This window comes from Chanos chanos, chromosome 5 (genome assembly GCF_902362185.1).
Source record: "Chanos chanos chromosome 5, fChaCha1.1, whole genome shotgun sequence".
NCBI lineage: Eukaryota > Metazoa > Chordata > Actinopteri > Gonorynchiformes > Chanidae > Chanos > Chanos chanos.
Window position 1 is genome coordinate 43238978 of NC_044499.1, and position 23131 is coordinate 43262108.

Consider the following 23131-nt stretch of genomic DNA (forward strand, 5'->3'; position numbering starts at 1 on the left):
ACAATATGGTCTTACTGTACATTACTGTTTTCTGTGAGATACTTGCTAAACATTTTTCATCTAACATTTTTCATCCAAAGTTCTTTCATGGTATTGAAAGAAATGATCTTTTCATGTCTTTGTTTTTCACTGGGTCATTGTTATGAGTGTATGATTGTGAAGTTCATCCCTGATGTTTACATTTATGGCCTGTTCATGTATATAGTGCAAGACTATGTTGTCTCACCATTGCCTGCCCCACCACTTAGACAATATTTTTAAAGTGTAGGCTTAATGGTATGTAGTTGAAAGATGACACGGAAATCTGATTGATCACAGAGTTATCTAGATTATTTAACATCTACATATTAATAGATTTGTGCCAGAAGGAAAACACAGAAATTTTAATGTATTGACGGTGTCACTTTTTATTGTGTACTCATTTTATATAGAGATATGCACCAGCCTGAGAAAGTTCTTTGGAAATTTTGTCTCAAGTCTTAACGTAATAGCAAATGTCTTACTTCTGAAAATGTATAAATAAATAAGCACTTTTTTTCTGTAGTATATGTTTGGTGTTCTTTCAAACCTATCTCTCTCTTCATAATGTTAAAAACAATTGAAAAATACAACTTGAGAGACATGTGTGCAAATTTCTTTGTACCTTCATATGTTATGTATCTTGTGACATTGACAGCAAGGAATGGCTGTCTAACTTACTGTTATTTGTTGTGTATCACATTAAGTTTTGGTTTAGCAAAGCCATGTTTATATTTAAATCCTTTCTCACAGGACTGTAATGTAGTAGGGCTAATTGCTTCATATTAACAACTGCAATGTTATCGTGTCAAAAATTCAAACATAGCTTAAATGAATGAAATCTCAGTGATAAAAATAATGATAAAGTGGCCTTTACTTTTGTTTACACTGTAAAAGAAGAGAGAGATATTTTTATTCTTAATGCTATTGGCTTATTATCTTTGTTGCCTGTATATACTTTCTGGACACTTCTGAGAGCTTTTTGGTTGGTTTTTTTTTTCATTTTTGATTTTTTTCTCTCTTTGTATTATCTAAAAATCCTTTTATTTATGTACATTGAACAGTATTGTTAGAATAAATAATCAAAAAAAAAAGGGGGACGTGTTAATCACTGCTTTCGAAATTGTATTGAATTCTTCCAATTTTTATAGATAGATAGATAGATAGATACATAGATAGATACATAGATACATAGATAGGTATGGATATCCTTTTTATTAGCGGGATAAAGGGAGATTTTTTATGGCAGCTTGGTTTAATTTTGATTGATTACCATCAAGTGTTTGATGATCACCATCAAGTGTTTTACTATGTATAGTACTTTTTCTACCTTACAATGTACATGCTCCCAAAATCATTTACAAAGTATTTTCCACAGTACACATGCCGCCTTTTGACTGTTTCTGGGTATCACATCATGCTCCTTCTCTGCTCTGTTGTTTCACACCTTCTATTTTTACTACTAGCTAAGAGATGTCTTCACCTCAGGTAACAAGTGTTAAGTACTGGGGAGTTCTGGGGCTTTACCATACAATTACTATACCAAGAATTTTAATTCCTATATACCAGTGTATATTGATATATTAGTGTAATTGTTTTCGTGGTATGAAGAAGATTAATATGTATGTTGTATCACACAAGTATGTAAATTGTTAGACTAGATTTTGACAAAGCGTTGAATGATTGTGTACATTACCTTTTTCACGTTATAAAGACATTCTGAACTCTTCATTTATGTGTTGGCGAGTGGGTGTGTGTATTGGTTAGAGTCCTGTGGAGATATCTTAAGAGACATGAGGTCCATATATGGAACAAGTGTAAAAGGTCAAAGTTCAGTGACGGGCAGTGAACTGAAAAATGTCTGCCAGGTTCATGTAATATTTACTGTAGTATGGTGACTGTCTCCTGCCGTACTGTGAGTCGGAGACCATTCCTGTTTCTGATTCTGCAGGAAGTAATTGGGTTGGCTGCACTTTAAAGGTTAAAATCAAATCTTAGCACTTGTGATTCTTTACTTTTGATACTCTGTTTATTGCAAAATTACTAAAAACTTCACCAGTGGGTTAAAAGGGTAATTAGTCTTTTCTCACAGGAATGTTTTTTTTTTTAATGGTGTTTTAAAGGGAGCAGGTTTTTTCTGTGATTGCTTTCATTATGCTTTAGAGCATGAAGGAGAGCCTTCTTTGGCCACACAACAGAAAAACCTCTGTCATTACAGAGAGTGGTGTTATTTTGCCAAAGGATCTCATGGATCATGACCATGATTCATTTGAGCTACATACCACTTGCACCAGTGAAAAACAGTGTGTTGGTTCATCTAACTTTTTTGTTTGTTGTTTAAAAGTAGAGGAAAACATTAACATCATTTGAAAACTTTATTTCTTATTACCATAAATTCACATACAAATAAGATTTTTTTTATGGTATATACTACATATAGTCACTCAATAAAATGGTACATTTGGTGGAAAATCAATCAGCTGAACAAATATGGTAATTCATTCTCATGTCATACCATTCCTGAGGCATAGATTCTGTGTGTTTCTATATCGTAGTTTGAGTCTGATTATTGGAAAAAATGCTGTGAACTTCACACACCTCACTGAATAACAGCTCCACCCCCCCACTTCCCCCGACCCATGTCCCAGTGGGACAAATGTGCAGCAGTGGGCATGGTTTAATTACACAGTGTCGCCAAAACACCTCTTTTCACAGCGCAGGCATTTCATTTAAACTGACTCTGTCAAATCTGTGTGTAAAATACTGTTCACAGATGTGAAAATGTTGTACTGTTCTCACCTCCTGTATTATAGTTATACAATATTATGCAATATATGATATTATCGCTGAGATCTTTTTTGGTTCTGGTTAATGGTTGCCTTAGAAGGAGCATATTTGTCAAATTTCAATATCTCTTTTTAAGCTCAAAGGCTACATATGTGCTCCTAATTTACGGATACAGTGGGAGAAAAATATTAACACATCCTTAAAATTGATTTGGGATTAATGTAAGATTTTAGAAAGATCATCGCCAACTAATATACAAATTTGTAGACGTGCTTGATTTTAAATGAATCAACATTTCCCTGAAGTTCTGATTCACAATGCAGGCATGGGTGATTTTGATCATTTGCGTACTGTCCAAAAATGGAATCTTATTATCATTGAATTGTGATTTGCTCCTTCTGAAATGGTGATGGGAGGTCCAAACTCTGTCTCCCCCTTTCACTTACCCTGTCTCTCTCTTCATCTTTCTCTTCCGTTAGACAGCGTAAGATCTGAAACTAGTCGTACACTTACAAACCTGTCTGGTGAACTGCATCTGCTTGGTGATTACAGAATTTTTTTTTTTTTTTGTGAATAAGAGCGCAGTGTCAGAGGAACAATGCATTACTTGGTGATTGGATGTACTTTGCTGGCCCTGGTGAATGTCTCAGGTGGGTAGTTGCTCTTGCTGGAGATATATTTAATAGTAAACTTGATATTAAAATATCCTCAGAATTTTGAAACACGGAAGAGTATATAAAATCTAAAAGTTTGTGCTCTGAGGTCAGAATGAATGTCACATAGTACGTTCAGTAAGAATTATTAGCCTTTTTAGCTCGTTATATTTTTGTAGTGATGTTTAAAATGTTAAACATGTTTTAGCTGCAGAAATTGTTTTGCATATTACGGTTTTACCTCTGCCTTGTTTTCAGCGTTGCACTTCCTTCACATCTGTGTGAAAAGAGGAAGTCACAAAGCTTCAAAACAAGTTATCAGTATACCATATGTACTTAATAGCTATGATGTATTTAAACTGATACAATGTAACATTTAATTAAGAATTTCTGTCATTAAACAATTTTATGAAAAAAAAAACTTTATAATATGAAAATTCATAACGGTTCTTTTTCTTTTTCCTTTTCATTTTCTTCCTCTTTTTCTTTTTCTTTTTTTAATGAATTGCTCCTCATATTTAAAGATGTCAGCATCATCCATGGTCATAGTGATGTTGGATAGAAATATTTTCCAGAAGATGTGAGTCATTACATGGGGGAACAATTTGTGTGAAATATCCAGCATTTGTGGTCTTGTTTATTTTCTGCTTCCTTTCTCTATAGATAATCTAGCCAAGACCCAACTGAAAGTGTTCCAGAAACCCCGTTTCTATGGCATTACGACTTCCAAGAATGTGATCATCAGCTGTTCGGTTCCTGGCACCAGTACGTCAGTGGTTGTGGAGTGGTTTAAGTCTCCGGCGTACAAGCAGCCTATGCAACCAGTCAGTGGGAGTGATAGAATTATTTTTGTGCCAAAGTCTCGCAAATCCCATGCTGCCATCAAAATTATGGATACAGTGACAGAAGACAGTGGGATTTACATATGCAAGGCGAACGGTACATTGGGACCAGGCACAGAACTACAAGTCCACAGTGAGTATACTGCCTGTAGCATCTACAAAAGTATAAACAATGAGCCCCAAACGGTCACAGAACATTTGTCACAACCAATTGGAAATCACAAATGAACAAAATATTTTTTCTTTGAGCAGCATTGCACTTCCTTTATGGTACAGATATACAGTACATTCAACAGGGTGACTGCAGAACTAAGATTATTAATGCATCACACTGTCATTAACAGTGTAATTGCCCTTCATAGGCTGTCAATCCAACATTTAAAATGATTTTGCATAATTTTATGTTACATTATTTTAGTCTAGAGTACCATGCTAGTATACTAGGAATAGTGTCCTTGCATAGTCATTCGCTAGTATTCTATTATATCATTTAATCTATTACTACTCTATAGTATGTCTATTTAATCATTTTAAAAATTGAGTTATTATTCAGTCATTGAAGTACCTATCTAATGCTGGACACTCAAGTCAGTAGACTGTGTTGCATTATATGTATTATATTCCCCTAGCTTATAGCCACACTCTGATCCTGCCTTTCTTTTAGGGCGTGGCAATCTTACACTTGCAATACACAGGAGTAAGATGAAAGATGCAATAATCTTCATCCAGGGTTTCCTGCTAGTAATACTTATATGTGTGCCTTTGTTCCACTTTTATAAACTGGTGAGTGTGGAGCGCGCACACACACACACACACACCACACACACATCCCCATTACTTATGCATTGTAGATGCAATAATATTTTCACATATTGGCAGTGTGTCATGAAAACATCAAATCAGTCAGGGCTCTGTGGGTTCAATTTGTCATTACAATCTGCAATTCGTATGTATATCTAACAAATATTTTGTTGTCGTTGTTCCTGTTGTTGTTGGAGACATCAATAATTAACAATAGATTGCAGTAATATTGTTAAAATAGACTGGCCATATGTCCCATGCAATTTGATTTATATATACACATCTAGTCTATATCTATTTTCAGGAAAAGAAAGAGGAGACGATCTATGAGGAGCCTGAGGATGATCATACATATGAGGTCTGTCTATATGACATTCAGATGAATGCGTAGGACTTTTGCACTTTCTCTACAAATGCAATGTTTTCTGAGCAAAAGAAGTGATACTATCCTCCATTTCAGTATCTAAATTGTACTGGAATGTTCCAATCTCACTGATAACAAAGTCAGTGAACTGTAAATGCTACAACATGACTCACAACATGAGAAAGTATCTCTCTCTCTCTCTCTCTCTCTTTTCTTCTTGTGTTTTAAATGCTATTTTGCCCATGAGCAATGCAAGTCCTTGTGTATTACAACAAAGAAAAAAAATTTAATTGAGGCTTCAAAAAAACAAAACAAAAAAAACAAACAAAAAAAAAACAAAACAGGAAATCATGCTTGTGCTCTTGTGCACTTCCTCATAACATCTCAACCCACAACAGCCTCAATTTAAGCTGTCTTTTATCTGATGCATTTTACAAAGATGTAATAAATGAATTCTGCTCTCCAGCAGTTGCATTTTGTGCCTGTAACGGAGAGAAGGAAACAGATATGGGAAAATAAAAGGAATAAAATCTAATCACTCTCTGCCAGTAACATTTTGCTTATGGTAACTGCATGATGCATCCTTCTCAAATATACATCCTTCTCAAATACTTTGTCTTTGGTTCAGGGCTTGGAGATTGAACACTGTGGCCTGTATGAGGATATTCCGGCTCTCAGCCAAGGCACTGAAGCAGTCTGGAGTATGGAATCTCCAGATCAGGAATGAGTACCCATGCCATCCCTCACACATCATCCAGGTTACCAGTGGTTCTCTGGAATTCCATGAATATCAACCTCACTTCTGGGGTGAATGCTGGCATCAATCAGTGAAACTGATCGGGATGGACACAGACCTCCACGATCTCATGCACAAAGCACTGGCTTTGTTGTATACTGTTACATGTTTTATAACCAGATTATTGGGAATATTGGGAATTTTAATTAGGCTCTGGACAAATGATCAAGTCAAATTGTGCTTGGCTGGAGATGTGGAACTCTCCTTCTCTTGATGCACAGTACTAGTGATGTTCATAACTCTCTCTATTACTCTCTATCACTGTCTCTCTCCCTCTCTGTCTCTCTCTCCGTCTCACCATCTTCTGTCTTTCTTTCTCTCTCTCTTCTCTGTTGGATGTCAGTGTGTGTGTGTGTGTGTGTGTGTGTGATTAACCCTCCTTCTGCTTTACAGGCCTGGATATAGCCTGTGTCATAATGTACAATCATTTTTTAAGTCGTTTTAAATAGCTTGCCGTACTTCTTGTTATTCTTTTTACGGTGCTTCATATAAGTTAGTAAAACATATTTGTGAAAATAAACAGTCTAATGTTAAAGGACCTCTTACTGAAAGGGAAATGCTCAATGGCTATCTTCACTTTCACTTCATTTCCTTTTCTGTCCATAGGAATTTGAGAGGCAGGTGTTTTTCCATTAACTCAACATTCGCAGTGAAGTCTTATTTATTTTTTTTTTTAATGGTTTTCTTTCTAATAAACATTAACCTTATGTCTGAAAACACGTGTGTACTGAATATTTGTAGAGGGGGCTCTGGTGCTTACAGTAAGCTGATGTAATGCTCTTAAGTGTGACTGACTTGGGTATAACATCAGCAGCATGACATAAGCCTTCAAACTTTCTGATGTTGTAGCATAGGAATTGTGAAATGTCGCCATCTGCTGGCTTCCTGTTATCATTGCATTAAATGCACTCTTCGATGATCACGCTTTGACCTAAAGTTTGATTTGGCTTCTACTGGAACACTGATCCTATGGTCTTGATCACAGAAAGTGTGTACAGGGAAAGTGTGTATATCTCTCTCACATTAAATGTTATCAATAAAACTTTTTTTGTTGTTTCTGTTCTCCAAAGTCTTCATTTCCCTTCATCTTCCTCCTTCTTATTATACTCTGACAAAACTGTGTAACATGAATACAAGTAGCATAGTGGGTGTTATGGCTTGCCAGTCTAAATTTAAAGAAAAAAAAAAGATAATGAACTGCAAAACTCAAAGTTTGTTCACGTGAGAACAGTTATATTAATATTCAGTTATATTAAAGCAACAACACAATACTATAACTTAAACAAATACATTAAATTAATGAAAGTATTCCAAAATGAGAGTCCACAATAACTTAAATAAATATGTTACAATAAATAAAAATGCTTTTGAAATAAGTTATTAAAGATTCAAATAAATAAATCAAATTAAATGACAATGTAAACAACTATGATCCTTAGTAAACACAACCAAGAGGCACAACTTCTTGAGAAATTTCCAGATAAGTCTCTGAATGGAACAATGAAGTGTCAGTGGTCCCATTAACTGACACGAGAGTTGACAGCAGGGAGTGACTCCAGCATCCGCAAATGTCTCATCACCTGCGTCTGAACAAACTCCCATCCCTGGATATTATCACCCTTAAATAATAAACATTTTCCAAAAATTAAAACATACTGATAAATGTCTCTTGATACATTTTCAAATTGAGGAATTGCATGTAAGCATGTAGGAATTTTTTTTAAAAAGGTCTTACCATGAGTTGCAGGGTGTGGTTTCTCAATCTCTCAAAGTACAACTGAAGTTTGTTGTTTTTCCTCACTTGCCTATGAACCTGTATTTATCACAGAAAATAGCTAAAATGGTTAAATCGGTTTTACTTTCAGTTTTACTCATGAGGGGGTATGGATCAAAGTATTACAAGATTTAATGTATCATCACGGAAATTCCAGTGACACACAAGTCAGAAACTCAGATGTTCTGCGACATTGATTTCACAGGTTATTTATGTATTTCACACTTGCACATATGTTAGTACTTACACATGATTTCAGTCCAGACACTTGTTGACCAAGAACATTTAAGAAAGTGTCAATTTTATCCTCATCCCAGGACACAGAATCCATGTCTTTATCAAAAAGCTGTGTGATTTCTTCCAGAGCCTGAATGACAAACCTGATTTGTTTCTCTGGCTGCAAAATGAAGCATGGTGGAAAATGTATTAAGGTGTGCTATATTGTCTCAATACATGGGTGTCCATGTGTTGCAGTTGTTTAAAAAATGATCAGACTTTCAAAAATGCCACATTGTTCTCAGAAGTACACAGAATGTCAAGTCCATTGTTGTTGAGTATGACCCTACTTACAAAGCTGCAGGAGCAGAGAAGTAAGACGGTAAAAAGATAATCAGTGAATACCGGTCATTACTTTCTAACCTGTGAAGTTCTGGCATGTTCATATAAGTCATATGGGAAGGGAGGATTCTCGCTGTCTCTGCCCCCTTCCTGACAAAAAAAGGTTAAAATAATGATAATAATAATAATAATAATAATAATAATAATAATAATAAACCATTCTTTTCATTCTTATTTTTCACATTAAATTCCACATGGTATATGCAAAAATGTAATGCTTTTTTAGTTTCGTAAATGACATATTTTAGAGATGAAAAAATATAGCCTATCTTACGGTTATTCTGTCTGATATATCTGATAATAAAAAAGCGCCAGAAAGTACTCACCATCTCTTTAAGTAAATCCAGGCATTCTGCGTTATATTGCTTAAATTTATGATTTATCCATCTACATCCCAACGTTAAATTCTGGCAGCACAGTAACAGAACGAAATAAATACGTGTCAATCGTTTGTCCATTTTGCAGCGTTTAGCAAATTCAAGAAAATAGTCAAATCTGCTTGAGTTTAACACTGGACACAGTATAACAATGTAAGTGATGAGTTTTTGGAACATGTTCTACAGTAATATATACTCTAGATAGGCTAAGGAAAGCCACAATAACCAATTTCGTTTTCACAATATCACGATCTGAACGTTGTAAAAGTTATGTATATGTACACATAACTGCATGTGGTGTATTCCCCCATGCTTTCAGTTGAATTTTTCTCAAATGATGTAACGTTTGTTTATAACGCGTGTTTAAAGACTATAAAGACTATAATGATCAAATTTCATCTGTATCACATTTTGTCGGTGACGGTAAGTTCAATCAGTGTGGCGCCCGCATGATTCAGTGATCAAGTCGCTTAATCAGCACTTTCCCTTTGTAATTTGACGGGTCCATATAATCTGCGACACATTAGTAAAGCTCTGAAATTTAACTTGAAATCGTGATTTAATTGGAAACATGTTTCACTCGAAGGTGCAAGGTGCAAGTTGAATAATTCTGGAAGAAAGCCAGCTTTTGTGAAAGTGACGAAACCTGAAATCATATTGTAAATGAACTCTGGACCTTTAATTGTGTGCCCAGGGCAAATGACGGAGTTTCCATGTGCTTAACAAAATGAAATCAAAACAGCAATTCCATTTCAGCGTTTCTTTTCACTGCTGTCTTTCTGTGCTTTGCGTATTTGATACCTGATTATTCATTTGCATATTGGCAAATGAGTATCAGCTCTTATATTGAACCTAACTGTTCAACCTAACATTTCTATTCTCATTTACAGAGGCCTGAATCCAAAGTGACTTCTGAGGCAGGCAGAGCACAAAACAAAGCAAATAACCAGGAGCTCATTGCTAAGTAAGTCCCACTGCTCAGTTCATTATCAGGTTAGATATGCATGCATAAGTTAGAGGACAATAAAAAAGTAAGCTATAAGTGAGTCATTATTTCACTGGAAGCAAATGGGGCGTCAATCGTGTCGAATATTGGAAGACAGACAGCTATTGTGAAAGTGACGAAACTTGAAATCATACAGTAAATTGATTTCAGATCCTTAGTGGACTGACGAAGGCAAGTGAGGAAATTTCCAAGTGCAGAACAAACAGAAATCGAAAGCAACTGTGAAATTTGAGCCTTCAAGTTCCTTGTTGTATTGTTAAATAAATAAATAAACGACCCTGTGCATAGTCTTAAACCGCCCAAATAAACGATATTTTCAGCTATTTATCTGAGCAGTAAGTATTTCTTTACTAATTAAGACACTGTAAGCAAATACCAAGTTCGCATTTTGTGTGGTCTCCCTTACAAGCAAAACTGAAGTAATTCTCTTGACCACACTATATAATTCCTCCAGAAGTCTTGAAGAATTTGTCGTAACTCCTCTTTTGAATTTAGCTGCTTTTTGTACTCAGAAATTAAACAGCCTTCAATAGCCTACAGTGAATGCCACCCCCCCCCCCCCCCCCCCCCCACCTCCAAATTAAATTAAGTATCACGCGGTGGAAATTATTTTAAAATATATCACTTTGTTGTTGGAATTAGACACTGGCTCAAACACAGACTTGTTGCACTGATCGTCCATTCCATGCCAAACACGTCCTGACAGGGTCGTACCTTATAGATTGTGCGAAAAGTAAGTAACATCTTTTGTGAACAGCGGGAAAAGCCGTAGCTGAATGTGATTAATACAACTCAGATTACATTTAAGTCTGTACAAACTCATGAAGTAGCTTAACACAGCAAAAATTACACGATCCTTTCAAGGAGACGTAAAAGTAAAAAGAAGAGGTATGAAGCAAAACACCATCACAACCTTTGACTTTTCACTGTCTCTGACCTGAGTTTGATTTGATTGCAAGAAATGTCATGTTTTTATTAAGAAAGCCATAGCACCGGACAATGATATTAGGCCTTAATATGCCATCCTCCGTTTGATCTAATTCTGTAAAGGAGCACTGTATGTCCAAACTAGTATCCTCAGTAAAAAGTCTCATCAAATTACTATCTTCAACAGGTTTCACATCAGACTGTGTCCCTAAACAAACCTGGATCTTACACATGTTGAAAATGTGAACATGTTGATCCATGCTTTCCTCTACCAGGACGAGGGTGGAATCTTGCCAGTTAACTCTACCTGAAAACATTAGGTAAATTAAAATTAGAAATATTTCAATGATTCAACAATTTTTTGTTTTCAGACCGCCCAGAACTGAGCTGGCAAATAGACAGCTTTAGTCGCGTAAAAGAGATGTTTGTTATTTCTTGTCGCCGTCATGATGACTCAAAATTTCAGAGATGTCTGCGTAAATGTTGCGCACTAGAGATTCGCTTCAACAAGAACATTGAGAACCTTCTGTTCCTGTCCCATGATGCATCGTGTTTCACTAGGTAGATCATTTCGATCTAGATTACTGACCTCCCAGGAGCTGTGACTGGGACGATAGAAATTACGTTGACAGCCGTTGAGATTGCAACAAACATCGTGTATTGAATTTCTTTTTAGAGTGTCAAAGTCGATCAGGATTGTACACTTTTCTTCTCTCATATCCCCAGAAAAACACAGCGCAAAATCACAACACGGTAAGTAATTTGGCCTTTCAGGACTTCGAAGATCTTCTAAACAATTTAGAGAGATTGAATAGCTCTTTCTTTGTAGTGTCGGGATGAAATCTAAATATGTGGACATGAGAAAGTTTGGCTTCAGTTTATATAATGCGGACATTTCTGACTAACAAATACAATTTTTGAAACGGAAAAGTCCTTGGTTATTATTCTGGTATAAGTGTAACTTAATCACTTCAGTAATGCATCTAATTGCTTTGCCAAGAATTACTTAAAAACATATTGCCACACTGACAGTGATGATTACATTACGTGAAAATGTTATAATTATTTTTCTTTAAAGAACTGTCACTGTTACCCAGCTGTTTTAAACTGTCAGTCAGCTGATGTGTCAAAACAAAACAACGACGTTGTGATGGCGGGATAACAAAGTGTCGCGTCCAGAAAGAAAAAAGCAGTATTACCATGTCTCAGTTCACATAATAGAGTACACATTGACAGTTTAATTCTGTACCGGTCTGTCTTGACATATGTAGCTCAATAACATTTCAGGAAGTTCGTTTTGTACTTCGTCTTGCCAGAATCAGCAGTCGTAATGAGGCGAGGTGTTTGACTTCCCTTCTTATCCTGTGACAAATTTCTACAAGAAGGTTTCTGCAAACTAAGTTTAAAATAGAGGCATTAAAGCCCGGATCACTGTCTTTTAGTTCACACTACCGTCAATCAATGAACAAGATTTTGTCACCAGAAAAGAACATAATTTTTCATTATATATAGAATGGCTTAAATCCATAAGATAAGACAATGGAGGCTGATATATAAGAAAAAGACTGGTTCGTTGTATTAAAGCCTGACAGTCGTTTTGCAGCTTACCTTTATATTCTATGGCTCTCTGTGTCAGCTTTAATAATTTTTCTAACCTTTGTTGTCTATGAATCAGTATGAACAGTTGCTATGGATGTGGATTTGTTGTTTTACAGTGTGTGTCATGTGGGAGTGAACAGATCTCCAGTGGTGCCATGCTTGCCACCCAGAGTCCTGAGACTGGCCCTGAGGCTAAAGATTTCAAACAGGTGAGTAGCCACGACCTAGATTTTGTCCTAGAGGTTCATGGTAGAGCGCTTATCATCAGCTGTGCTGACACAGCTTGACCCTGTTACGTATCAGTCTTTACTATAACTCTTCTGAACTGGGCGACAGAAATTGGAGATGGCTTTTGTGTTGGATGACTTCCTTGTATCATATTATTCTTCAGGTTTGGCCATTTGAACTACTGCCAGTTAGTCATGAGTGACATAATAACAACTGCCGTCATTCAAAATGGATTGTTTGTGTGTGTGTGTGTGTGTGTGTGTGTGTGTGTGTAGGTAGGTAATTGAGTGAAGTAGTTTGTGGAGTAAGTTTTCTTAAGTTTATCACGCCACCAAGAATAAGAGTATTGTTGCAGTCCTTGTAATATTTGCCCAAATTTTGCAATAGAAGATTTTCAAGGTCAAGAGTATGTGTATCACTGGCACTGAGAAAGGCTTCCTTTATGCTTGAATGTTATCTTTTCAGACAGATAAGCACTTCAGCTGTCTTATCAATTCAGGTTTATTTGTATTTCTTCTCTATAGTTTGATCGATGCTCAGGGATTGTCAACATATGGGACCTTTTGGTCACATTCATGTTTCTCAAGATTAACACTCTGTGACATTAAATATCTGTCATTTTTTATGACTTCTGTGGATCAAAGCCTCTTCAAAACTTTACCTCGCTATACTTCTGACAGGCTTTATGCAGTTAGAATCGGAACAGTTAAAGGCAAACCTCTGCTTAATAGTCCATGGAGTGTTTGCATAAATATGAGCTCAGAGCCTGAATTTCAGCCTGCATAGATGTAGCTACAGTAACACCACAGCTGCTGTCTTTGACCACATAACCACTTCTACTGTGTAAAACTGTGATACTACCAATAAGTAGCTTATTAACAGGCTGTTACACAGGGGAACATTTTTTTTTAAATGTTTGTCTTAATTGAACAGATACAGAAAGAGTCAAGAGTCAGGTCCTTATACCCGCTGTACCTTCCAAAAAAAGACATTTATTTTCGTATACAGCTTTACAGGTTCTGCATATTAATGCTTGTGTGTGGAGTGCCATTTACATTTGCACTTTGGTTTGTGTTCCCATACATGGGTGATCAGCTGACGTCAGGTGATGTGTCTGACTTAAGGTATGGCTCACATTCTCATGGCTGGGCACAGACCATGATGACATGTCTGCCCCCCCCCTCCCCTCCCCCCAACCTTTCTTCCTAAACATAGAAGATCAGAGGTTGTTTTTTTCACTAGAGAGGAAGCAGTGGGTATGCTGCAGGGCTCATAGTTACACAGGACAAGATATGAAGGCTTTCGGATTTCCCCCTTTATATTGTTTTTTTTCCGTTTTGATTTAGCGTATGTGTTCAAGTGCCCCTACAGATTCGTACTTAATCTGTAAATGGTCAAAATAAGCTGGAGATCAGATGGGTTTACAGATCTTTGCCTGGTGTTATTGATTTCTTACCCCAAAATGAAGTCGATCATCTAGTACAAATGAGAAATGGGATACATTTTTTTCACTTGTGACCATTTCTCGTTTTTTGCAACATGGACATTGTCTGTCTTTATCAACTTTTATCTCATGCTGCCAGTCCACATAGCTTCCTGTGAAAGGTCCCTTTTCTGTTGGGTTTTTAACTCTTATTCTTACCTTCAGAGGGCTTGTGTGAATCTGTAAGCGACACAGTGAATCTCTTGATCTAATGCTCATGCATTGTTTTGTTTTTTTCCTTAGTGGATCAAGGAGAATATTGCTCTAACACTGAAGGCTCTTCAGAAGCGCTATGTGACCACAGACCAGTGGGTCACTAGTGAGGACTCAGAGGCTAACCTGCTCTGCTGTGCCCTGGAGGCGGTTTTCATCCACGGCATCAGGGGCAAATATATCCGATCAGACGCGGGAGGTCGTGGATGGAAAGGGGGTTCACGGGGAACTCTTCCTCAGCCAGTATTCTGGTGCTTGCTCAAGACTGTTACGCACAGGTATGTCAAACAACACATTACCTTATTAACAGAAAACTGACAAATAAGGTTGATCAGTGCGGCCTAAAATGACCTTTTATCTAAATTTTCCTTTTCCGCAAACATTTCTGGGGAAAAAGCAACTCGTGCCACTATTTCCAATAAGCGATTTTGTAATCTTGTCACATGCCATATTTATTCCGTGACTTATGTCTTTTAAGTGTTCAAAAAGAATTTATTGTGGTTAAATAGATGCTCTGAGCAAGTTGGGAACTCTGATTTATGTTGTCCACTCTACTATATAAGTCAGGAAATGTGTTACTCATTGATCACAGTGGAGACAGCACATGGAGAGGAAGTCATGTCAGGGGAACAGGGCACTTTGAGACAGGGAACAGGATTAGTTGAATCATGTGCTGTAGTCACTGGATCTGGAGTCTAAGTGCTTCTGACAAATGGCTCTTTGACATAATTCATAGTGAACTTTGGTCTTTTTAAGCACTTTTCCCATTATGAGAGATAGTTGTGACATATTCCTGTTTATTTTACTCTAAGAGATCAATACCAGCTCTTGTTATTGTTTCCAATGTCGCCTGTTATCTATGCACTATTGGAAAGGACACTAATACTAGTAGGGGGTAATCTACTGTATTTCCAGTATAATTGTTCTCCTGAAAACCTAGAGTTTTAAAGTTACCTGTTCTGTAATTACAACTGCATTATTGTCTGTTCACTGTGTAATCTATTGAAACGTATTCATTTATGCCAAATGTAAGTTGTCACGTGTGTCAGGTGTTCAGATGGATGTTCCTGTTGTATTCTGAAAGTTAATGATGGTTCTAAACCTTTTTCTCTCTTCCTTCAGGGATGTGATCTCGGAACTGGAGAACCTGAGCTTCATAAACACGGACGTGGGGCGTTGCCGCGCGTGGGTGAGGCTGGCCCTGAACGACGGCCTGCTGGAGTGTTACCTCACCTCTCTCCTGCGTGAAGATGTGAAGCTCAGTGGGTACTATCAGTCCAATGCTCTGCTCCTGGACCTTGAGGAGAGGGAGGTGTTACTCAGCCTCCTACAGGGCCTGGCCTCCCTGTCCTTTCAGCTTTCCTACAAGTCAGCTGTACTGAACGAATGGACCAACACCCCTCTAGCTCTCGCGGGGCTGTGTCCCGCCACCCCGGCAGACAGCTTCGGCCTCCAGCACCAGGCAAAGCACAAGGATTCCTGGGATTCGGTCTCTCAGTCGTCCGGAGGCTCGGACGCGGTTCAGGAGGTTACGCGGAAGGTGCCGGGACGCGGGGCGAACGGGGGCAGCGAGATGGTGACCCACCTGGCCTCGTCCAGTCTGAGTCTGGACACGATGGGTTCGTCTCAGCTGTCGTCCAGCCTGAGTTCAGACAGCCTCATGCCGGGACAGGAACTCCGGAGCCCTGAGAGAGAGAGCTGGAGCTGCGACATGGACATCGTTAACAATGCCGAGAACAAGAGCGCTCTGGCAGAGTAAGTAAAGCATATCTGTTTTCATGTGGTCGCAACCGCACTAGATGAAGCATCTTAAAGCGGGCAGCTTGTGTTTAATAGATCCTGTTATGAGCTTGTTATGTGTGCATTACTGTTTCAGAGAAAGGGAGTTGTCCGGTCAAGACCTCGTAAAAGACGACCTGGAAATCTACAGCCCATCGCCCGATCACCAGAGCGAAACCATCATCTACAGCGACTCAGACAAAGATATAACCACCACGCCTCCAACAGACATGTATGTTCAGGATACAAACACACAGCTTTCACCCTCAGTAGAGCTGTCTGTCTCCCACAACAGCACGCCCTCAGCTGTTCTTGAGGGTGAGACGATAAGTGAGCTTTCTCTGGACAATGAGACGATAGGAGAAACAGAAAGGGAAGCGAACCCAGAACCTCAGACTGGTGTTGAGACAACTCATTTAAAAGTGAAACATTCCGTCAGAGAGAGGGCAGTGAGAGAAACGATCGACCCCCCATCAGTCCAGACCAACAGCTCTGACTCCTCTGAGACTCTAGTGAAGGCTCCTGACCGACAAGTCACAGAGCCGGCGTGTCAGACGGCCCCTACCCCAGTGCAGCCGCCCCCCATACACCCAGTGCTCAAACGCTCCGCAAGCACCATAAGCAGGAGAACGTCAGCGGACTCCCTGTCCTCTCCCGGTCTCCCTGTGAGTGACAGTTTCTGATGTAACCTAAAGAGGAATACAGCCATTGTGTGTAAACTGACATTGTGTTCATTTCCCCATGAATTAGAATAGAAGCGTCTGAAATGCATTTTTGTCGTTGTCCCAGAACTCTACGTCCTGGATCTCAGAGGACGATTTCTATAAGCCTGTTCCCGATGACAGCAGCCATCTTGAGGATCCTTATAGTGTCAGCAACTCCTGTATGAATGGTAGTGTCTCTCCAGTCGCTGAATCAGAAACCCCCCAGTCCCCTCCCAGTGTGGTTCACCGCAGGCAGATTGGTAAGAAAGCTTCATTCAAAAAAAACCCCCCAAAAAACACAAAACTGAAAAAACAACATCATGTATTCCTCAATGAAATGTCTCATAGTGAATATATCCATCCGAAACTTTGGAGAATCTTCTATTAATGCTTGGAAGTAGACCCATACATTTGCTAGGATGTTAAGTGCGGTAAGTGCATTGCACTTAATGCATTAACATTGCATTAAGTGCAGTGTTAAGTGCTAGAATGTTTTGTGCCTGTATGCATTGAAAATAGCACAGTTTTATAGTGTATGTTTATTTTTCTTATTTGATCTTGTTCATACTGTCTGCTGACATGCATATACAATGATTCCTACATGAGTCAAGTTTGGCTTCTCTCTCTCTTATTTTGATGAACTATTTCTGAGGGGAAGTGGCTCACACCACAGTCAGACTCTGTTCTTGTGACCCAAACCTCTGAGCAGGGTTTCTCATTGACATAGGAAGTGTGAGAATGTGCATGACTGTTTGGCTTACTTTTAGAAACAGAAATTAACACCCTGTGCCAATCAGGAATTCAGGATGAGGAAGTTTGGTTGCATCTCATTCACACGTATACAGTTTATCATCTGCATTTCCTATCTACATCTGTGTACTTCCTTGTTTGGTAGTTCAACTTCGTGCAGTTGTTGCATTTATAATTATTTACACTTCCCGTGCAGCATTCTATATGGTAAATAAGAATCGTGGCTTCATCTCTCTCTCTCTCTCTCTCTCTCTCTCTCTCTCTCTCTCTGTCTCTCTCTCTCGCTCACTCTTTCTCTGTCTGTTTATCTCTCTGTCTCTCTCTCTGGCAGGTCTTTCTAATCCATTTCGTGGTTTATTGAAGCTGGGTCAGTTGGAGCGCCGCGGTCCTATGGGTATATGGCGCGATTATTACTGTGAACTCTCTCCCTACGAATTACGTCTCTACATAAACGAAGAGGAGCGCACCTGCTACGAAAACTGCTCCCTCCTGCGATGCGAAGACGTGCACCTCTACGCGGAAAATGACGGACGCTTCCGACTCACATTCTCGGGAAAGAAGCTCTACCTGCGCGCTCCCTCGAGAGACGAGGCCGAGGATTGGGTAGAAAGCATCACGGAGGCCGTGAACAAGTGCCGGCCCACGCTGCGAGACGAGCAATACGAGGTGCTTCGGCCGAGTCGAGGAGGAGACCAGGACGCTCCGTCGCCCGTTTCTGCTCCCTCTAGCCCCGAGCACGTGCCCCACCAGTTGCCCGAACCTCCCCAGCTAGACTGGACCCGACAGGTAGACTCGGAACTAGACGCTATAAAAGAAACGGTCGTGTACCGGCATCAAGGGGAGAAGGGCTGGACCTCTTTGGTGCTCTCCCTGTCTCTGGAGGCCCTCAAGGGCTTTCGGATCCAGGAGGGACGCAAGATCCCCATCTTCACCCACTCCATCGAGTCCATCCGAGACGTCGTCCCGGATGCGTCTCTGGGAGGTCCTGAGTTTTTTAAGGTGTTGGTGGGAGGGGAGACGCTGACACTACGGACAGAGAGCGGTGTGGAGGCCAGGAGGTGGAGGGAGTTCATCAGGCAGGCTCTGAACTCCTACCTGGATGATGGGACACTGGAGGATGTGCCCAAGCCTGAGGGGGAACAGAGGGGGAATGTCCACAGACTAGTCCAGCACAGGCTAAAGGAAGACGCCATCATGCTGCCTCATCTTACCACTGTTCCCACTGAGAAGGGACTGGATGCACAGAACTTCAAATGTGCAGGTGAGCAGGATCGAAAAACGATGAGTTTGTGAAAGGAAGAAAGCATTAACATGTGTTTCACTGTATGTCTCTGTGTGTGTGTGTGTGTGTGTGTGTGTGTGGGGGGGGGGGGGGGGGGGGGGGGGCGCAATGGAAATGGATGAATATGCAGAGTTTTTTTTAGTTTCTCTAAAATCAATGTGAAATGCCATGAATATTTGTGTAATTACACAATAGCTTTATATGTGTCGATGCAAATAGTTTTGTTAAACAGTTCACTTTGTGCCATTAGAGTGATGGAGAGTTGTGAGTGTATGCGTTTTTATGTTGACTCCGCAGGTTGTCCGAGGCAGATTGGCGTGTCTCTGGGGAGGGCCAGGCTGTGTGAGTTCACAGGACAGAACTACTGCGAGAGCTGTCATCATGGCAACGCCATTGTCATCCCCTCTCGTATGATACACAACTGGGACCTCACTGCCCGAGAGGTCAGTAACTCAGGATAAATCTCAGTGTTTGGTATTTATTATTTATTATTTAAATGGGGTTTTTTTTTTAATCTCTCCCTCCCACTGACCATTTCCCTCTGGTGTAGGTTTCACGGCAAGCCCTCAAGTTCTTGGCTCAGATTGAGCATGAGCCTCTTCTGAACCTTGATCACTTGAACTCAGACCTGTTTGATCACTCTGATACCATGGCAACGGTGCAGCAACTGAGACAGAGACTTCGTCTCCTTGGCGACTACCTGCTCATCTGTCGCAGTGGAATCAAAAAGAAAATACTGGACAGGTGGGTTTGAGTGTGTATGTTTTTGTATATGTTTGATAGACATGAACACTGTAGTAGATATAATTTGCCTTCCAGACAGATGGCATAATTACGCTTGTCACCCTCTAGGCTTGAACAAAGGCCGTACTTGTTAGAGTCGAGTGATCTATACAGTGTGCTTGATCTGAGACAGGTAAGTCGTACTGTTTACAACAACGTTTTGAAAGTGTGACAGAAAAATACATGTTGTAGTTTAATAATAAATGGTATGCCCACACCTGATCTCATTATCTGTGATTCTCCGTAGATAGCAGATGGTCAGTTTAGGCCGTACCTGCAGTCTCTGATCCAGTTCTCAACCAATCACGTGCATCACTGTGACCTTTGTACCCAGCGAGGTTTCATTTGCCAAATCTGCAATGCAGACAACATCATATTTCCCTTTCAGTTTGAGACCACGACCAGGTACTACCTCTGACTTTGTGACTATGTGACTGTATGTTTGTGTGTGTGTGTGTGTGTGTGTGTGTGTGTGCGTGCGTGTGTGTGTGTGTGTGTGTGCGTGCGTGTGTGTGTGTGTGTGTGTAGGCGTGTGCTTGCGTGTGTATGTGTGCGTCCAGTACAGCATATGTGAAGCTGTGTAAGGTCATAGGAAAAACCACATGTTCCCCTTTCTGCTTTATTTCAAGAACCGTGTGTTTCATGTTTAAACCATTATCTATATTTTGATATACTCCCAATAAAGAATGAGAATCGCTCTGTTGAGTTACAAATCACATGTTTATAATTGATCAGTTATTGGCATGAAAAGATCATTTACCAAATGGCCTCAGAGTATGCTGTCCTATTTATGTGAAGCTTTTGTTACAAATGTTTTAATTAATCCCTTGAAATACATGTGACTATCAGTTGGTTCCAGATTCATATTGGACCCAATCCACAATGGACAAGCAAGCTGTAAAATTATGCTGTTTGAACTTATTCTGTCTTTCACATAATCCTCTAGTATTACCACTCAACTGCTCCATCTCTGTGTTCTCTGTTCTGCCTGTTTACATGCAGAACTATGGAAATTATAAGACAAGTTGGGGCATTAGTTACTTTGTCCTTTTCACATCTACCATACAGTGTTCTTAATTATGTTAATGTGTTAATTGTGTTAATGTGACACTCTCCCTCTCTCTCTCTCACACTCTCTCTCTCTCAGGTGTAATCAGTGTAAGGCGGTCTTTCACTCCTCTTGTAAGTCTCAGACTCCTGACTGTCCTCGCTGTATGCGTCTGCAGAAATATCTGGAGAGAGACTTGCAGGACTGAAGAGTACATCTGTCTGCACTTCCCACATCTGCAACTTGCAAAAGGCCATTAGACTTAGGCCTTAGTGCAGGTGCGGTGTTTGACCCTTAAGACTGCCTGTAGCTACCTGGAGCTGAACATCATCACCCCCTCTTAGCTTCAACTGGATGAATATTAACAAGCCAAGTGCACTTACATATACATACATGTACATACTGACCTACAGTTATTATACACACTCAGAATGTGTCTATTATCAAATGGATAGGGGGATTCAGAGAGGGTGCTGATGTGTGAGGACGATGTTACAACTTGCACTAACTCAGAGACTCAATACAATTTCTTTTTTTTCCTCTCTTTTTCTTTTTAGATTTTACATTAATGGAGGCTCTGCTCACTGTTTAATACACTTTTACCTGAGAGCTCTTTGACTTAGACATCCATAGCGTTACTCTGTCTCAGACATACATATTTACCGGAGCACTTTTAAAGTACCGCACAAAGAGAGTTCAAGTTTGACATTAAAAAAAACAGACAGAAGGAAAAAAAAAAGGAACCTTGTGTTGTTCAGGACTCTGTCAACGTTTATTATTTTTTTTTATAACTCGAGCAACATCCTCAGTGTTAAACATGCGGCAGTCATATGCTGGGATTCATTTGTGCTGAGTCATTCTTCGCCATGTCTAAGTCAGTGAAACCATATGTTAGGAACCTGTGAAGCTATCAAGTCAGTTGCCAAGGATCATGCTGCCCTTGTTTTTATAATGAGTGTTTATAAGTGAGTGTTTATGTTTATGGCAAGTACAGGTCTTTTGTACAAAATATTGTATGTTTACAAAGCAGACACCAGTTTTATGCTCAACAAAAGATTTATGCGACTGTTTACGCTATATTACGCAGATGTAGTCAGAAATAGCTTTATGCTTGGGGAAATAAGAATGCGTGTACTGTACAGCGATGCAAATGAAGTTTAAAAATGCGTAAGCAGTCTTTTTTTCTTTTTTTTTTTTTTTTTTTCATCATGAACTTATTGTGCCTTTATTCTCAATATCATTTTTATGTTTCTCATGTGGATTGTAGCATTCACTACTACATAATGCCAAATCAGAAGACGTTAGGGGAAGAGAAGATTCATAACTCTACTATTATCGTATCGAAGCATACGCTTGACTGTTTTTGCTCTTAGGTGGTTTTATGCTCTTATGTCTGCGGACTTTAAATCTCTGTATTGTTTTCTCAGAAGATGCAATATCGGATAAAGAAACGTTGATTTGAATTTGATGCTGTGTTTGATTTGTTTCATCTTTAGATCTGGTAGTGTTTTATACTAATTCAAGTGCATTTTTGTTGCTCTAGGCCTGGAGTTAGTTCGGAGGGTGAAGCCTCAAACTTAAAGTAATTCTTCCTCTACATGAAGCAGTTCATATAGTAGCCAACCCAACTGGTTCTACAAAGGGAAGGTGCAGATTACATCTGTAAGAATCCTTACCTTAAATGCAATGAGCCGAAAAACCAAACAAACCAGTATATATAACTGATTGGGTGAACAGGAATAAAGCTTCTGATTGACCTTCTGATTGTCTCTTCAGAATGAATGGTAAACTTAAAATGAATTTTAAATATGGCTGAATGTGTCCCATGGTCCTCACTTCTTCTTCTTTTTTTTGTAGTTATTTTGAACAACTGTTTTTAATTTGAATTTGAATTATACTTTCAATGATGACAATGATCAAAGTTTCATCTCAAGATACAGCAAGAGATTTTATTTAACGCATGAATTTTTTATATATATATATATGTATAATTTAATAACAGTTAAATTGCATTCTTTCCTTTGTTTAAATAAATTAATTGCACTGTTGACAAGTTTGCATGGGTGTGAGTCTTCTGTCTTCAGTTCAGTTTTGATTTCAGTCACAATTTTTCCCAGCAGAGGGCGGTGTTGTCTAAGTGAGGTGTCTCCAGTGGCATTATCTGAAGTACCTGGCATTATTTTTAAAATATTTGTAAGAAGCTTTTACATCATAATTAAATCATGTACATCTATGCACTTTCTGATCACACCTCTACTGTTCTGCTGCTGACCAACTCAAGCACTTTCTTGTTATTGCA

At 39.1% G+C, this 23131-nt stretch overlaps 3 protein-coding genes across 3 annotated transcripts; 2 read left to right on the forward strand and 1 right to left on the reverse strand.

The window, feature by feature from the left end:
- The first annotated feature begins 3403 nt into the window (after positions 1-3403).
- cd79b (CD79b molecule, immunoglobulin-associated beta) lies at positions 3404-6192 on the forward strand. Its single transcript, XM_030775062.1, has 5 exons — positions 3404-3455; positions 4122-4433; positions 4965-5083; positions 5406-5459; positions 6094-6192. Exons 1-5 carry the CDS (start codon positions 3404-3406, stop codon positions 6190-6192), a joined length of 636 nt encoding a protein of 211 aa, XP_030630922.1.
- A 1589-nt stretch (positions 6193-7781) lies between these two features.
- Positions 7782-9111, reverse strand: ifnphi4 (interferon phi 4). The gene is made up of 4 exons (XM_030775063.1): positions 8980-9111; positions 8283-8432; positions 7997-8074; positions 7782-7880 (listed from the first exon to the last, which is right to left on the reverse strand). Exons 1-4 carry the CDS (start codon positions 9109-9111, stop codon positions 7782-7784), a joined length of 459 nt encoding a protein of 152 aa, XP_030630923.1.
- A 2450-nt stretch (positions 9112-11561) lies between these two features.
- Positions 11562-21527, forward strand: plekhm1 (pleckstrin homology domain containing, family M (with RUN domain) member 1). Its single transcript, XM_030775727.1, has 12 exons — positions 11562-11716; positions 12679-12771; positions 14517-14764; positions 15609-16241; positions 16363-16930; positions 17055-17229; positions 18051-18980; positions 19299-19444; positions 19552-19745; positions 19854-19917; positions 20032-20189; positions 20932-21527. The coding sequence occupies exons 2-12, from the start codon at positions 12718-12720 to the stop codon at positions 21038-21040; spliced, it is 3279 nt and encodes a 1092-aa protein (XP_030631587.1). The 5' UTR covers positions 11562-11716; positions 12679-12717; the 3' UTR covers positions 21041-21527.
- Positions 21528-23131: the final 1604 nt, after the last annotated feature.

Bases quoted from the DNA above. Each gene is read 5' to 3' on its own strand.
- cd79b (XM_030775062.1), top strand. From the start codon at position 3,404: ATGCATTACTTGGTGATTGGATGTACTTTGCTGGCCCTGGTGAATGTC. The intron at 3,456-4,121 runs GTGGGTAGTTGC...CTTTCTCTATAG, and splicing joins GGCCCTGGTGAATGTCTCAG to ATAATCTAGCCAAGACCCAA. The intron at 5,084-5,405 runs GTGAGTGTGGAG...ATCTATTTTCAG, and splicing joins TGTTCCACTTTTATAAACTG to GAAAAGAAAGAGGAGACGAT.
- ifnphi4 (XM_030775063.1), bottom strand. From the start codon at position 9,111: ATGGACAAACGATTGACACGTATTTATTTCGTTCTGTTACTGTGCTGC. The intron at 8,433-8,979 runs GTGAGTACTTTC...TTCATTTTGCAG, and splicing joins TGGATTTACTTAAAGAGATG to CCAGAGAAACAAATCAGGTT. The intron at 8,075-8,282 runs GTAAGTACTAAC...TGATAAATACAG, and splicing joins TGTCTGGACTGAAATCATGT to GTTCATAGGCAAGTGAGGAA.
- plekhm1 (XM_030775727.1), top strand. From the start codon at position 12,718: ATGCTTGCCACCCAGAGTCCTGAGACTGGCCCTGAGGCTAAAGATTTC. The intron at 12,772-14,516 runs GTGAGTAGCCAC...TTTTTTCCTTAG, and splicing joins AGGCTAAAGATTTCAAACAG to TGGATCAAGGAGAATATTGC. The intron at 20,190-20,931 runs GTACTACCTCTG...TCTCTCTCTCAG, and splicing joins CAGTTTGAGACCACGACCAG to GTGTAATCAGTGTAAGGCGG.